Raw genomic sequence first — 17,472 nt, forward strand, 5'->3', positions numbered from 1 at the left:
GTGTGTGTGTGTTGACTACTTTATGAGCGTATTCAGAATGCAAGATGTTAAAGATAATGTGTATAATTATTGTTTGGTACTAGTGTTTTATTGTATTCCAGATACAGGACTCATAATAAATATTTACAGTAAGAAAGTGAGCTTTTACTGTATTTTTTTTTTAAAAAAAAAGGAAAAAGTAGGGTGGTGGTGATATGGAGGTTTATACATATATATATATATGTAGGGTCATATAAAAAGTCTCCGCGGTTTTTCGATACATTTTTGAACAAAAAAAATCTTTACTGAAAATCAATTTTAATCAAGTACATATTGACCATTATTATCTATGATCTTTTTGCCATTTTTCGCGTAGCTTCATAATTCCATCGCATAAAACGTCTGTGGTTTATTGTCGAAAAACTTGGCCAAGTGATTTTCAGCAGCGCTTCGGTCGGCCAACTTTTTACCATCAAGAGAGTTTTGCAGAGACCGAAACAAATGATTGATAGATGGTGCAGGGTCCGGGTTTTACGGTAGATGTATCAAAACTTCCCAACCAAGTTGTGTGTGGCCGCGCATTGCCATGATGGAACAGAACTCCCTTTCTGTTAGCCAATTCTGGTTGCTTCGTTCAAACTGTCGAGTTGTGTACAGTACAAGACCGAATTGATGGTTTGGTCAGGTTGCAGCAGCTCATAATGGACAATTCCCTTCCAATCCCACCAAACACTCAACATAACCTTGTTTGCTGACAATCCAGGCTTTGAAGTCGTTTGTGGAGGGTCACCAGCCTTTGACCATGATCGCTTGCGTTTGATATTCTCGTAGTTCACCCATTTTTCATCGCCTGTAATGAGTAATAGAATAAAATATGCACCGTCTGACTACCATTTGTTTCGATCTCTGCAAAACTCTTGATGGTAAAAAATTTTCCGACCGAAGCGCCGCTGAAAATCACTTGGCCAAGTTTTTCGACGATAAACCACAGAAGTTCTACAGCGATGGAATTATGAAGCTACCCGAAAAATGGCAAAAGTCATAGATACTAATGGTCAATATATACTTGATTAAAATTGATTTTCAATAAAGAAATTTTTTGTCCAAATATGTACCAAAAAACCGCGAAGACTTTTTATATGACCCAATATATATATATATATAAATCTAAACCTATCCATAAATAATGGTATCACGGGTCAGGGAAAATTTATACTTAGTCATGGAGCTTCAGAGAAATCAATACCAGAATTTCACAGTGAACGCTGATAAAGGACAAAACCAGATTTTGTTTCAATATAAAATTTTCATATGGATCATTCCATGTGAAATCAACAAATTAAACAGGAATTTCTGACCCAGCTGTCTTAGATTTTTAATAAATTTTAGTATTTCTTATGGATTGCCGAGATATGAAATTTTACGAAGTTATAGCTTCCTGTGTGACGAAGTTTCTAATTTATGAAGGCTCGAAAATAATTATGAAAAAATCGTCCACTTTGGTAAATACTCGAAACTTTCAGACAACACTGCTCTTGCTGTAATTGGCGTAGAGAGCTGATTTTTGTTTTATTTGAAAGGGAATAAAATAAGCTTTCCAACGATATGTCACATGCCTAGTGTTTTGGAAGTATATCTATTCAAGGTTACACAGTGTGACTTTTTTTTTTTTTTTTTTTTTAACCTTTTGAAGATGTATATATTCGATTTTTATAAAATTCGCATATAATTTACACACAAGCTTACTCTATTACGTAACGAAAATAGAAGTTGGGACGGTAATGGAATTTTTTTTTTTTTTTTAAGTAACAGTTTTTTGTTGTACCAGAGAGCTTTATTGTGTAAAGCAGTATACAACACTGTAGCATTGCACAACAGCATGATACATTGCGCAGTCATCTGCTACAGAAAGGTTTGAATGATTGAGAGGTGTGGATACGTTACAGTTAGAGGAGAGTTGAGAGAGGACAGAGGCCATACGTTCGAGTGTACGATTCAGCGTGTTTACGTGCTGATGCTGACTTTGTACTTGAAAATGGAAGCTTGATTGTGGTGTCTGTTAAGTCAGAGTTTCAATAGTGAGTCTTATTTAACAAATTATTATTACCAGCATAATGTCATCGTCACGATTTAAGAAGACAGTGTGTTGCAATCCATTTAATATAGAAAGACATGGGAATGTCAAAAGAAATTTGAGAAATATGTTGCAGTGAACGATTTCAAAGTGTTCATCGTTGAAAGGTGGATTTAAAATTTGTGATTCCTGTCGCAAGAAACTAGTAGCATCTTGTGATGCGGGTGCGACTCCTGTAGTAACAGAGAATGTGATGAGTAGCGACATCGATGCTGAAAACAGTGAAAGTGATATTGAGCAGTGTCGAAGAAAGTGCGTTAGAATCTCTGAACCGCAGCCTAAAAGATATTGGAGAATCACCAGTTAAAATGAAAAGGCTCCTAGTGAAACAACATATCCTGCAAAGAAAATGAGTAAAATATATTCAGCTATTGGAACAAAATTATCAGACATTTCTACGGAGTGTGGGGAGGAAAATGAAGTAGAAAGTGAAATTATAACGCAGTTGGAAAAAAAAATATTTCAAACAGCGGATAGAAGTATGAAAGTAACAATACTAACTGTACTACCAAAAAGAGTTGGACTGGAAAAAAAAAAAAAAAAGCAAGAATTTCACTGCACTAGCTACATGACCCGTAAAGCAAAATAACTTGTAAAGGTCAATGGAATTTTAATAATACCTCACCTAAAACCTGGAAGAACTTTATCTGACACAACAGTGGATGTGATAAAAACAATTCTACAATAGTGATTCGGTTAGCCGTTTTTTGCCCAGGAAAAAGGAGTTTGTTTCGATGAAAGTTGATGGATGTAGGGTACATGTACAGAAACGATTAATCCTGAACAACCTAAAAGAAGTTTATGTCCATTTCAAAGAGGAGAATCCAGATATGCATGTGGGATTTTCGAAGTTTGCCGAGCTGCGCCCGAAAAACTGTGTACTGGCTGGAAGTATTGGCATACACATTGTCTCTGTGTGTGTTTGTGTGTACAATCCACCAAAATGTAAAATTGATGTTACCCATGTAAGTCAGCTGGTATTTCAGAATTATACGAAATGCATTTAAGTGCACTACTGTGTAAACCCAGTTCAAGCGAAGAGTTACTTTCATCAGTGTCATGAATGTCCAAGACCGCAAGGCATACGTGAACACTACTAGACGAGCAATTTATTAAACAAACAATAGACTGCGACAGACAGATCAACACTTGAAACGCTTACGAAGCCTACAGCAGAATTCCTAGATATTCTAGTAGGAAAACTTGTTCGCCTGGTCGAACATTCTTTTATTACTGATCAACAATCTTCATATCTTAAGGATCTGAAAGAAAACCTTGATAAACAGTGCATTGTTCTTTGTGATTTTGCTGAAAATTATTCTCTCGTTTTGCAAGGTTTCCACTGGAATAATGTCCAAGCAACTAGTCATCAATTTTGTATATACTACAGAAATCCCTAGACGTCTCTACAGTGATCGTCATATCTGACTGTCTCAAACATGATACAACTTTAGTGCACGTATTGCAGAAAATACTTATTACCTTTCTGAGAGATAAATTCGCTTTCGAAAATTTAACTAAATTATTCTGTTTCTCCGATAGAGCAGTAGCTCAATACAAAAATCGCAGAACTTTATCAATATTATCTACCATGAAAGCGACTTTTCCGTACGTGTTGAATGGCATTTTTTGCCATCGCACATGGAAAAAGTCCGTGTGATGGACTTGGAACTTTAAAGAGACTTGTTGCAAGAGCAAGTTTGGAAAGGCCTTATAGTGACCAGATAATGACACCAAGATCATTATATGATTGGGCAAGGCTAAATATAAAATATATGAACTTTAAATGTGTCACTAATAAGGAATACGAAGCGGAAGTCAGTCCTGTGTGACCGTTTTTCTAAAGCTATTCCTGTTCCTAGCACCCAAACGATTCATGCTGTTATTCCTATTACACAGGGTGTTGTACATGTGAAATATTATGTGTTGTGAATATACAGAACACGGTTTGGTGGCACATTCGGTTTCCTTACACTTTCAGGAAGTCAATGGATTTCTTACATGTGTGTACAATGAGCATTGGTGGCTCGAATGCATTCGTATTGTATTTAAAGATACAGATGATGTAAAAATCATTCCTTCATTCTCATGGACCATCAGGATCGTTTGTATTTTCGCAACACCCAGACATATGTTGGATACGAAGGTGTGATGTTCTTGCAAAAGTGGATCTTTGCACTGCTACAGAAAGAACGTGCATTAACTTCGGAGGAAAATACGGCCACCATGCAGCAGCTGGATGCATGGATACGTCTGACTCAGTGATTTACGTAGTACGTTATTTTTCAAACAATCAAACTCTTTTCCGGCTTGGACACGATGGCTATAGCTTTTTATTAGTACATTAAATGCAGTATTGCGAACTGCTTTATACATTAAAACTCTGTCTGATACAAAATGATGTTACAAAAATATATATATATATATTGAAAGTTTCCATTACCGTCTCAACTTCTATTTCAGTTGTGTAATAGAATAAGCTTGTGTGTAAATTATATGCGAGTTTTATAAAAATTGAAGATATGCATCCTCAAAAGTTCAAGGTCAAAAAGTCACACTGTGTAACCTTGAATAGATATTCTTCCAAAACTAGGCACGTGATATATCGTTGGAAAGCTTATTTTTATTCCCTTTCAAACAAAACGAAAATCAGCTCTTTACGCCAATTAGAGCAAGAGCAGTGTTGCCCGAAAGTTTCGAGTATGTACCAAAGTGGACGATTTCTTCGTATTTTTGAGCCTCTATAATTTAGAAACTTCGTCACACAGGAAGCTACAACTTTGTACAAATTCATATCTCGGCAATCCCTACGAAATACTAAAATTTGGTAAAAATCTAAGACGATTGGGTTGTGGGCTTTGTTGATTTCACATGGAATAGCCCATAGGTATCCTTGACCCAGTTCAATAGCATTTACTTTTTGTGTAATAGCCGCGCGTATAACGTTTCCAGATGTCAAACGTACAGTCAAATTTGGGAAATGAAAACGAACGCGGATATAATTTCATGGAAGCCATTGGATAAGTTGTATTCCCTTGAAAGAAAGTGAGAAATCTATGAGCAAGACTTCTGTAGGTTTTCTTAATATCTTTTGTGGACACTGCATATTGTTTGAGTAAAAGTATTAAAGATATATGGATTTATATCTTTTTGTTTATCGTTGTATTGGTTTATGAATATTAGTTAGTACAGACACTCCGTAAAATGGGGAAAGAAAGGAAGAAAGAAAAAGAAAAAAACTACAATTTCTTGCAATAATATATTCGAATTTAGTTGAATAATATGAATACAATAAAACAGTGAATACTTCTGTGAAAATTGATGTAATCCATTGACCGGTACGCATTGAAAATGGCTGATATTTAGTGATACCAGCTATTGTAGTGGTTATGTAAATTGTAGTTATTCAACAAAATTACTCATTTTATGTAAATTTCTAGACTAGTGTGTAGTTTCTTAAATGAAAAATTGATGCGAAAAATTCCTTTTACGTAGAATCTTGTGCACAGTTGTGGTTTGTGGTCCCCAAAATGTTGAGAAAGGTCTGGTACATTGTTATGCATAGTTTCTTTTGCTTTGTTAATGTGCTCACTTCATCAGTACAATGACAAAGGATAGATTGGAATAATTTAGATGTTAGAAGGTAAATTAAGGAGAAATGAAAATTGTTTCCATATACTGACTTCATCTTCGTTAAAATTTGTGTCGAAGAATATTTGTTTGTACCATCTTGTTGCTCTCCTGTATTCAATTAATAAATATTCGTGTGTTAAACCACTCAGAAGTCTTTATTAAGAAGAAGAAATTGCATTAATTGAATAGAATTCAAGAAGAGATGCAATGCAATATACTGAAGCCTACATTATATCTATACTAATAAAATAAATTTAACAGGTGATGAGTGAAATTAAATTTCTGGTTTTATGCCCCAGGGTTATGCCCTTTAGGCCAAAGAACATATATGATTTATGAAAGTGACTGATTATGAAATTAATGGAATGATAGATGGGAGGAAAGGGATTATTTCGAGAAAACCCACGGACACAGTGTAGTCTCTCACAAAGTCACATGATTGAGAACCTTTCGGACCAGAGATGAGTGCTTATTAGCATTGAGTCAGCTTACCTCCATTTTAAACTCACAGTGTATAAATGTATTGGAATTTATATATTTAACTTAAAACTATTATTCTGGTTTCAGTACAACCTTCTCAAGATGGTCAGTTACATTATAGAGAGTCGACCAATAGTGTAAAAGATGGAACAAAGTATAATTGAATAATAGCGATACTGTTTTCTTTTCCGTTAGTTCTTTTGCTTGACTAACGCTTTCCGTGTAATGGGGCAAGCATTTTTGAGTTCGAGAAAGCTATTTAGCTAGGTTTCAACTTCGAGAAGTCATTTAGGGACTGATTCAAATATAAACAGTCTTGCCTTGCATCACAAAGTACTTCATATGAAATTCAGTCAAACAGTTTCAGTTTATGCTGACACCTTTGGTGTTGACTTCTAAGTGTTGCTCAACTGAAAACATGTGTGAAAGTTCCTGCCTACTTGTAGAATTTTTCTCGCGAACTTTCACACATGTCTGCAGTCGATAGGCACAAACTTTCCACACTTCGGATTTTTCTGAGAGAAAAAGCGAACAACTCTACTTCTTCTAACTGTAACGAACTAGGCCTCGTGGAAAAAGCATGATTCACAGTTTATAGGCTTATTACTGCCTTAATTTGTTGTCCTTCCTGTGATTAAAAGTTGGAATGAATTTCTAGGTAACTTTAATTCACCTTTCTGCTACTTGTAGAATCTAAATTTCAACTTAATGCTCTTCACGGATTTTTGTGTTTATATTCTGCAGTTAGCAGAAAAATGAGTTACAGTTGACAGGGAATACATTCCAATTTTTACTCACAGAAAGACAACAAATTAAGAGAGTGATAAGCCAATAAACTGTGCAACGTTCTTTCTCCAGGAAGCCTAGTTCGTTATAGTTAGAAGTACTGAGATTGTTCAATTTTTTCTCTCAGAAGGGTTCCACAGGTAGACAGGAACTTTCACATATGTCTCCAGTTTAGCAATACATGAGTCATCAACAAAGATGTCGGCGCACACTGAAACTGTTTAATTGAAACTAAACTACTTTGTGATACAAGGTAAGACTATTTATATTTGAATTTGTTAAGTTTCAGAATACTTGTATGAAAACCATTTGAATATACAATAAACTGAATTACTAGCTGAAATGTCCGTTCTTCACACGGAAAGAATAGATTTGTGTTCTCCCCCAAAGAAGCTGAATTTTTTAAAAGGCTGGGATACATTTTCACTTGTATTTAATAAGAAATATAAATATACCAAGTTTCATCTTCCTAACATGAGGGACTCGTTATTCTATTTGTGGCGTACATGACAAAACCCAACTAGATCCAAGTGCTGTGTTCAAAAATTCGTTTCTAACGGTACAGCCATTTTCCCGTGATGAGACAGACAAAGTCGATTTGCATGAGAAAAGTATAGAATTTGTCGCCCACACTCCCCTTAGAATGGGAATTTTTGAAAATACTGGGACACGTGTCAATTATTTTTAATGGGAAGTTTATATACCAATTATTATCTTCCAAACTTGAGAGGCTCATGAGATACTCCATTTTGGGTCTAAATTTTGTACCCCTTCTCTCCCCGTCAGGATATCCAGATATTACTTAATCAAATCAGGTAGGTACCGACTATATTCAAAAACGTATTTCAAATGATTCAGCCGTTCCCCCATGATCCGATCACAAACATAATCACTTTCATTTTTATTTATAGAGATTAATGGCATTTACGAGATAGAAGTTACCAGGGTAAATTGCACCTCACATCTAACTTGTTTACTAGAGTTTGTAACTGTTACGGGACAAATATAAAAACTACATTCAACAACAAAGTTTTGATCTAATAAATAAAGATATTGTGTATTTTCTCCCCAAATATCTAATGTAAGAATATGCCAAAAACCCTAGTATATTTTTTTACGTAAGAGCTGCAATAACTATTCTTAAAACTGTTTTCAGAAGTGAGACAGGAATTTGCCTTGTTAATTATATCTAGAGATTAGACAATTTTTTAAGTAGTTCTCACCAAATGAACGCCTCGTAGAGTTAATTGACAAACCAGGTGTTACATAAACCAACGTATTTCATTTTAATATTTTTGTTTGAATTGCAGTTAGCTTTCCTTAATACTAAAGAAAATTTGTAGAAATTTATTTTGTATTGAAGGAAATCTGTATTATGTTCGAAGTTACGGTGTATGAACGAACTTACAATTGAGGAAATTCAGATTTAAACTACTACATACATTAAATAAGGATATCCCTTTTGGTTTATAGCTCTTTACCCTTCAAGTACGGATATATCCCGTGTATTCTTAAATTCAGAATAACACAAATATTATTGCAATGTGTATTCTTCACAGTGATTTTATAACATTTATTTCGTATTTCGTTAGAAAGTATATTAACAAACACTAAAGTTACAATATTTTAAGCAAAACCATGCGCGTTGCGATGTTAAATCATGAAGAATCTGGTATCCTTGCCTTTCAGCGGAAGATTTAAATTTGATAAACAAAGAATTAAGGGCATAATTGATCGAAACTCAGTTTCTTGATTTTAATCAATTTATGCACAGGAACACGTTGTACTTACGTCACTATTATTCTTCCTTCCGCTAAAAATTCTTACATAAATTTAGTTGTTTGCTGTAGTTTCATAAGAACTTTTCATATAGGTGTATATATTTCCATTATGGCCGTGATGGCTCAGAAGTAAACCGCTTACCTCTGATGCGTGGGGTTCCTAGTTCGATCCAATCTCCCACTAAAGGGTTTTGTTGTGGACAAAGACCTGTAAGTGTGTTTTCTTGAGGTTCTCTCGTTTCTTCCCACTTTATTCCACTATTATAATCCATCTTCCACTATTATCATTCATCTTCCACTAATATCATCCATCTTTGACTAATATCATCCATTTCATACCACCATTTCCTTTAACCATAGTTCATAATCATGAACGTTATACTACAAAATAATAAAAAATGATTTTTTATAATATACATGCTTCTTTCTGTGGTTATTTTTGCACACAAGGTGTTTATTAACTCGATCAGAACTTCATTTCAGTAGGTGACAGATAAAATGTGCTTAAGATGTTATGTAGTAGCACCACTGTTTTATTTGACAATGGAAGGAGGCTTCGTATGAATAAGTGACCATCGTAATGATAAATTTAATAAACAAATGAGTGTTGTTTACGTTTTGAAAAAATGTTATTAAATTTTAAGTTTTACATTATATACCGATTTACAAAAGATATTTGGAGTAATTATCGATACTATTTGAATAATGGTTTCATCCAATGTGTTTCAGACGTATTATGGAGCATATGAAACAGAAGGAAAGCTCTGCGCAAGCACAAATGGAAGAAAAGAAGAGACGAGAGGAAGCCAAAGCTGCTATCACGGCGAAAATTGCACGTGAATTATTTGAGCAGGAGGTAAGACATCCAAAGACGTACACACTATTTAAAAGAGTATTTTGTCTACATAAAGTCAGGTTTATTATGCTAGATTCCTTTTTATTTACAGTTTAATTAATAGCACTCTGATTATGTGTATTTATTATTGTTTTCTTTTTCGGGGATAACATGTTATGGTACTCATCATAAATATGTTATTCTAGACATCCTGATTAGCTGCGAACGCAAGTGGAAGACACTAACAAGAACTTTCATCTATTGATCGTATTACCTTTTAGTGTATTAATATACTCTTGTTTCAGTCTTGAAATCGATTTCAATTAAAATATTGAGGGGGGGGGGGGGACCAATTCTACGTACTGTCACAAAAATGCACTTATTAATATTATTATAATTTGAGTGAATGCATTGGGTAATGTGACAAAGATAACATTTGACGTGTTCTGACTTTCAACCTTAGCTTCCGAAAGTAGAATAATTGAAGATATGTTTTACGCAATTGTTAGCTACAAACAGCGTGTCAAAACATTTATTTACTGAAGGATACGTTTGACACACAATGGTATATGTCCACTCCGCTGTTCGGAGTACAGATTGGCATTGGTAATTCAATCATCATGAATTCGTGGTGAATTATCCTCTTACGATTCCATCAGACACAAGCATCATCTTGTGTTCGTAACGTCCATTTTTGACGACAGCTTTCCTTTTCAATTTTTATTTTTGACACAGTCTTCTGTATTGTATCACTTTACACCTCAATATCGGACGCCGTTTGAGAATCACTGCTCGATTTCCTCTCGCGCTTCATACTTCGAACTGAGCCAGTATTTCTTTGCGACTTATACTTTTAGTATCTTGACGTTCATTTACAAATTCTATGCGTAACACTCGCTCTGTTAATCTATCAACCTCTTGTTTGACCTGTTCACCCAATTCACTAGCACGCAAACAAGTTTTTTAGCACTGGTGGCTTAACTTTCTTTGCTCATAACACTTGAATACACTCTTGTACTGCCACGTTATATTCGCTCTGCCTTATTTCGCACTTTTGTAATCTACTTTCGCGGAAACTGTCCAAGCTTTAAACCAAACGCAATCTCTTTTCGTAATCACTCACTTTATTATGACACTCGTTTATTTGTTGTTGTTCATTCACTTGGCACGTGTTTTCTTCAACTGTGCCCCGTACATCTTGCATCGCTTCAGCTAATTCTCGGACACTTCTACGCACTTCCTCACTTGTATTGAAACATTTCAACTGTACTGCTTTGATTTGTTCCATTAATTCCTGAACACGTCTGAAATACACTCATTCAAATTTTTGATTTCGCTTTGCATTATATTATTCACTTTGTTAATTTCATCAGTTAAGCCTTCTTTGGATTGGGAAATATTTTCGCTGCACTCACTACGTAATTCCTTAAGATGCTTTTCATTTTCTTTTGATTGTCGCTTATGGCCACACGCATACATTTTAACTCACTGTCTACATGTTTTTGATTATCACTCATTTCCCGCTGAATATCCTTCAGTTCATTTTGATTTTCTCTAATGTCGTTGATTCGTGCGGTCAATTCTCGCTGCATAGCGAGTATGACATATGAATTGTGGAAAATGCATATGAATTGTTTGAATTGTGAATCTGAATTGTTTGCAGCAGTGAGTGGAAAATGCTTCTCTTCTCATAAAGTGTTGGCGCTGAATGCCAGCTACGTCACGCAGCTTCGTCTTTGTTCCCGCTGCTCACGTGAGTCTCACCTACCAAAGCGACGTAAGCACAAGTAGAACTGTGATTAGCTGCTGTCGATGGCCAAGGCCATCATCTGCCTCGTTGCTGATATATCCGTTGCAAGAACGTACAACGATTACTTACACTATACATGAAAAAGTAGCAGCGTTTAAAATGAAATGATTAAATTGTCTGAGCTGGGCATACTAAAAATAATGCACAAATAAGCTTATTACAAACGCATGAGACAGGTATCGATTTGTTTTAAGATCATTGCTTGTTCATTTCACGGAAACAGGTAGTTTTCATGTTGATAGGGTTGCAACGTTGCAACGTGAAAAATGCGTGTAAACATGTAGAGAGTGGAAGGACATGTACGTAACCGGTATATTCCATGTAGTTGACATACGTATACGTTATCTTATGAGGATCTGACGACAGCTGCTTTTCATTTGATAAAAATGTAATTGACATGTTAAATACATGTGAAATACAGGTGTTAGCGAATTAGTGGGCGTGTGAGCGGTATATACATGTAAAGTACATCGCATTAAGTGTACATAAAATTTGCGTGTCACAGGTGTTGGACACGCATAAGATATGTACGTTCTATGTATATATACGGCAGAAGAGACATGTAGGTAACATGTATATGGGAGCCACATGTAACAAGCAGTTTGCCTGTTCATGAATTGGGTATGTATTGTATAGATCACGTGCATGTTAAACGTTGATCACATATACATGTAATGTACATGAGACCTGCGTGTTACAGGTGAATTACTTCTACCTGTGACATATGTGGAAAATGCATGTTACAGGTGGATTACATGTACCTGTAACATAGTGTTACAGGCGGCTTACACTTAACAGCTACATACATGGGACATGCATGTAACAGGTGGACTACATGTCCCTTTCACACACATCGAACATTTGTGCAATGAGCATTGAATGTCCATTGCACGCATATGGCATCATGCATGTTACGTGTGCATTACACATGCGCGTAATAAGTTGTAGCACGCATTTTGCTTGCTTTGCAATGGGAAATGCAGTGCTCATGTCATATATGTGTACAACGTATGTTACACGCACATTGCACATACTAGTAACGTTGCTATCAGATGAATCCAGTTTGCACGTTCCATTGATATTTGCCCTCTCTTCGAAAGAATTGCATTTGCCACATGCAGTGGACATTAAAGAACACTAACGCAAAACAAACTTTCATGTACCATACATGGGCATGTTCGACTCTTCTAAACAGAAGGCCAACACAGAATGTGCAAGGGTGTCTTCATCTGAAAGTAACATGTAGTTCAATAGTTTACCAGGTTTATATATGTCTTGTCGCACAAATGCATTGTCACGTAACTACAACTTCCGGTTTCAATATTAATAAAGAAAATATTACGTGAACCAGTTTACTGACTTTACCAGAGTTTATTAAGATATTGCAAATAAATGAACTCAGAGGGGGTGTTGAGAGTGAAATCATCGTTGATCTAAGCAAAAATTTTGCAATATTGATAAAAATATCCACTTTCCGTTCGTATTGTTACCTTTTTTTTTTCCACACAAGCAGGGGCGCCTACAAGGGGTTTGAGGGCGCCCTTGAGATTTTTTGGGGGGGAAAGACAGATGTTTTCATTGGAAATGTCACCATCAAAACTTAATTATTTAGTAATGATGCTTCTAAGAACGATAACTATGAAATAAAACTTCAAGGAGCTGTGACAAAATATTTCTTTATAATTTGTTGCATGTACTGTTCTTAAAATGTATAATAATAAAAGCAAATTTGCAGGTAGGTAGCTAAAAGTCTACATTTATTATGAAGACAAAAAGTTCTCAAATTAAATAAAATCTAAACAAGTTATCTTGAATTTGTCAGTGCCAAATTCAGTGTTCTCTGCTACTTTTGACGAGGGGGTATTGGTATATTTGGAGGGAGAAAAGCCAAATTTGGGGGGGGGGGATTGCGTCCAGGCACTTATGGAGGGGATCGGCACCTCTGCTCAGAACAATGTATTTTTCTTTACCTGCACCACATAGGAAAGACGTACAAATTGAGCAAGTTGGTGCCTCACACATTGCAGGAAGCCAACAAGCAATAATTACTAACAGTTTGTTTGTCGTTTCACGGCAGCGCAATGTACCCCAGGGACGTACGCAGGGTTGAGTCCTGGGGGTCCGGACCCCTCCGAATCCGGACTTTTTTGTAAATTTAGTCTAATTTTAGAGACTATTTTATAATTTTTAATATAATTTAGCCTAAAATTGTGTTTGGACTCTCCCGAAATAAATTCCTACGTACGTCCCTGATGTACCCAGTTCCCATCGAGTACTTAGTAGTGACGTAAAGTTTGTCGTGCGTGGTACTATACTTCAAATAAAAATATAGAAATAAAATGTGTAAAATTTAAATCCGATTTCTAGAATGTAGGCTGCATACTGTAAAGAGTAATACTACTATTTGATCCATCTAATCCAAGGGTTTTTGCACGCCTCTGTATATATGTGTCAGCACCTTGCGTATGTGCATGTCAAAGTGGAGACTTGATGTCTGGATATTGCATGTTCCTTACGCCTGCAACGTGAATGTTTCACCCTAATCAACCTTGTCCATCGCATTTACCTGTTTAAGCTATTTACTCACTACACGTATCTGTTTAATCCATTTCTTGGCAGTTATGATCATTGCATGTTCCCATTCATCTGTACATTGCCTGTACACTGCATTAGGTGAGTTCACACTTTGCATGTTACTGGCAATGTGTCCAATTCTATTCCAATGTACTATACATGTGTTAGGACCTTGCGTATGTGCATGGCAAACTGGAGACTTGGTGCCTGAATATTACATGTTTCCTACATCTGTAATATTAATGATTCACTCCAATCAACCTTGTTCATTGCATGCACCTGTTTAACCCATTTATTGGCCATCATGATCGTTGCATTTTCCGTTTACCTGCACATTGCCTGTACATTGCATATAGGTGGGTTCACACTTCGTATGTATGCATATAGGTGGGTTCACACGGAGATAATACAGGCAATGTATTCAGTTGTAATACCATGTATTATACATGTGTTAGGACCTTCAATAGCGAATGTCGAATTGGAGACTTGTGCCTGAATATTGCATGAGTCCTATGCCTATAACGTGAATGTTTAGCTCCAATCCACCTTGTTCACCACGTATCTGTTTAATCCATTTATTGGCAGTCATGATTATTGCATGTCCCCGTTCATTTGTACGTTGCCTGTACACTGCACGTAGGGAAGTTACACACTTCGCATGTACACGAAAATGATAAATGTAAAATAACATATTGTACATCATGCGTTTTCCATGCTATACGCAAATCCATGGTATTTACGTGTAATGCGAATGTCACACATGTATATTACATGTTGATAAACAGTCACCTTTCTTGTACTTTTCATTCTTACTGTATTGCAAATGTTATCAACAATCCATTCAAGGTACTTTACATGCACATATTCCCTCCATTTACTTGCATGTGAGTGACTACATGTACATTGTATGTTCTCATTTTAATGTACTGGCTCTGAACAACGCGTGTTTCCGTTCAAAATTTCCAACAGAAGTTTAATACGTTTTCGACATGCATATCACCTGAAGACAATGTGCCTGTAATATTTTCTTTTCATGTGTTTTTGCCAAAACAGGCGCCTGTGTAATGCCTCTCAAAATCTGACAGGCTTGTACAGGCAGCTCCATGTACAAAACATTCATGTTTCTTCAAAAATGTTCATAATAGTATCTCATGATCTTATATTTACTTTCTATATGAGATAGAAATGTTACTAGAAAAAATCATATTCACTTGAGATACAAATGTGACTGGCAAAACTATATTATTTTCATCTATCGAAATTTAATATACTAACAACCGAACGTGCGGTAACTTTAAAATGTTTCGTGCAAAATCTAATATAAAACATAACCAGATATCTCCTTTCGCTCCAAGGTATATCCTGAAACAAGCTTGATGAAGACATTCCGTGCACTTCTTATTCATTTTTGTAGTGTTCTTTTTGCACATTGTAAACCGTCCTTGTTTTACTGCTAACAGTAACCAGTGTCCTTCAAAATGAAATCTGACTGATTTAGGTGATCTTCTAAGAAGTTCCTTCGATGTTTTAAGTTTTCTACCAACTGTAGGTAAATTTCCACATTTCTGTAGATATGTAACTATTATTTCCCTTCCAAAATTCAGATGGTCATAGTTTTCCTCTTCTTTCTTTTCAAACTTTCTGTACAATTGCCAAACGTTGTGAAGAGCGGTGTCTATGCAGAAAGCAAGTATCGGCCACCACTACTTTTAGATCTCACTGATATTCGGTACAAATCAATGTTCTATTTCATTCGATCTACTCCTTTCATATATTTGTTGTATTAGGCACCAATATTTGGCTGTACTATTGGCACTTTTTTCTTTGGCAACCCAGTCTTCATCTGCACTATCTTCAGCACTACTAACAACATTTTCAGAAAGAGAAACGTGAATATCAGCTTCAGTAAAGTCATCATCTTCCTCCAAGGAAGTCAAGATCTCTCCTACAGTTAACTCTCTGTAAATAAAAAGATACAGTTTATTCAAGTAACTGCCGAACTATTTCGAAAAATATTACAAGGAACTTTCAAAATCTGAATAATCATTATTGTGCTCCATGTATCACTTATTCGGCAATGGAGTCGATTAACTGGTCCACTATATATGTGTGTAACGTATTTTTCTAAGTGGAAAACCAAAAGTGTTGCTAAATACCATTCCTCACATCGTACTATTTCCAAAACAAACTAATCTAACTTAATCTAAAGATGTAATATGTGTTGTATGAGTTACCTACACAGTCCTCATTTATTTGTATGGAAGTGTCTGCTCTAAAATATTTACAAGGGCGCATGCACATATTATTCTAAACAAGTGCTACTTTTTATCTGATTGGTATGCAAAGACACTGTGAAAATATTTGAATGGAATGACAAATGAAACTGTTACTCTTTCAATAGTATAGTATATTGAGCGGACAGATATAAATGAGAATGGTACATGTTGGCTCAATTCTGTATATATTTAATTGTTGACTTAAGCTATATATAAAACGTCCTAAGTATCAGTGTAAACCTGCTCAAAATACCAGATCTTTTAATAGAGAGTGCAGCTAATGCGTACCCCCACTTCAGCCTGGTGTTCCATTTTTGGAACATTTAAACTTATGACGTCATATTCTACGTTTGATTTGCGTGAACTTTCAACCAAATATTTTATGAGATTCAGTAAGCTCTTATTACTTACATGTTAAAAGCAAGACAAGTTCTGAATGAGAAGACAAAAATTGTACCTACCTTTTCCTTTCCATGGCGAAGCAAAAAGACATACCGAAATATATGCAACAAGCATTTCTCCTCTTAGCACACACCTTGCTCTCTATCGAAGTCTACTGTTTAGTGACATCAATTTCAAGCTTTAAAATAAATAAATATAATAATAATAATGAATTTCCGTTGTCGAAATCGATTTACGTGAGCAAAAGTGAACACAGTCTTTTTGTTCCATTGTTGGAACACTGGGAAAAACAGGGTTAACGTTACTTTCAGCAACGAGGCTATATTAGATAGGACCTACTGATTAACATGGAATCCGAACCACATGAGCTTTCACAATTGTTGTCACAATGTGTTATTAATAAGGCTTGCACTCAACATACGTCTGATAAACAAAGAGAAATAAGATTTTGTGTGGCACAAATTCCTACAATGAACGTAACAAGTACAAAGCTTATTAAAGCAAGAGTTTCTTTTAAACCACAGCTATTTTTGGCACAAATTTGAGAAACAGTTGGAACTTTTTTTGTCAATTTAAATTTTCTAGTAAATCAAACTTAAAAACTTGACATGTGGAAATACAGCTTGGATAGTCAACAGCTGTTCTATTATGAGGAACGCATTGTAACTTAATGTGTGTTTTCTGACGTCCACCAATTGCAAGTCGTTACCTTTACCTAGTCTAAAACCTGTGAACTGAAAAGCATCCCTTCGAATGATGGTGACCTTGTTAGAAATATTACT

The 17,472-nt window shown here is 35.5% G+C and overlaps 1 protein-coding gene across 4 annotated transcripts in view; it reads left to right on the forward strand.

The window, feature by feature from the left end:
• Window positions 1-17,472, forward strand: part of LOC145678554 (meiosis-specific nuclear structural protein 1-like) — a 190,008-nt gene that overhangs the window by 77,712 nt on the left and 94,824 nt on the right. For all 4 annotated transcript variants that reach the window (XM_081748841.1, XM_081748840.1, XM_081748842.1 and 1 more), the window contains one exon: window positions 9,523-9,649. In XM_081748841.1, coding sequence (XP_081604967.1) covers window positions 9,523-9,649 — 127 coding nt within the window. The remainder of the gene's footprint in view (window positions 1-9,522; window positions 9,650-17,472) is intronic.

This window comes from Thermobia domestica, chromosome 2, assembly GCF_964235325.1.
Source record: "Thermobia domestica chromosome 2, izTheDome1.hap1.1, whole genome shotgun sequence".
Classification (NCBI taxonomy): domain Eukaryota; kingdom Metazoa; phylum Arthropoda; class Insecta; order Zygentoma; family Lepismatidae; genus Thermobia; species Thermobia domestica.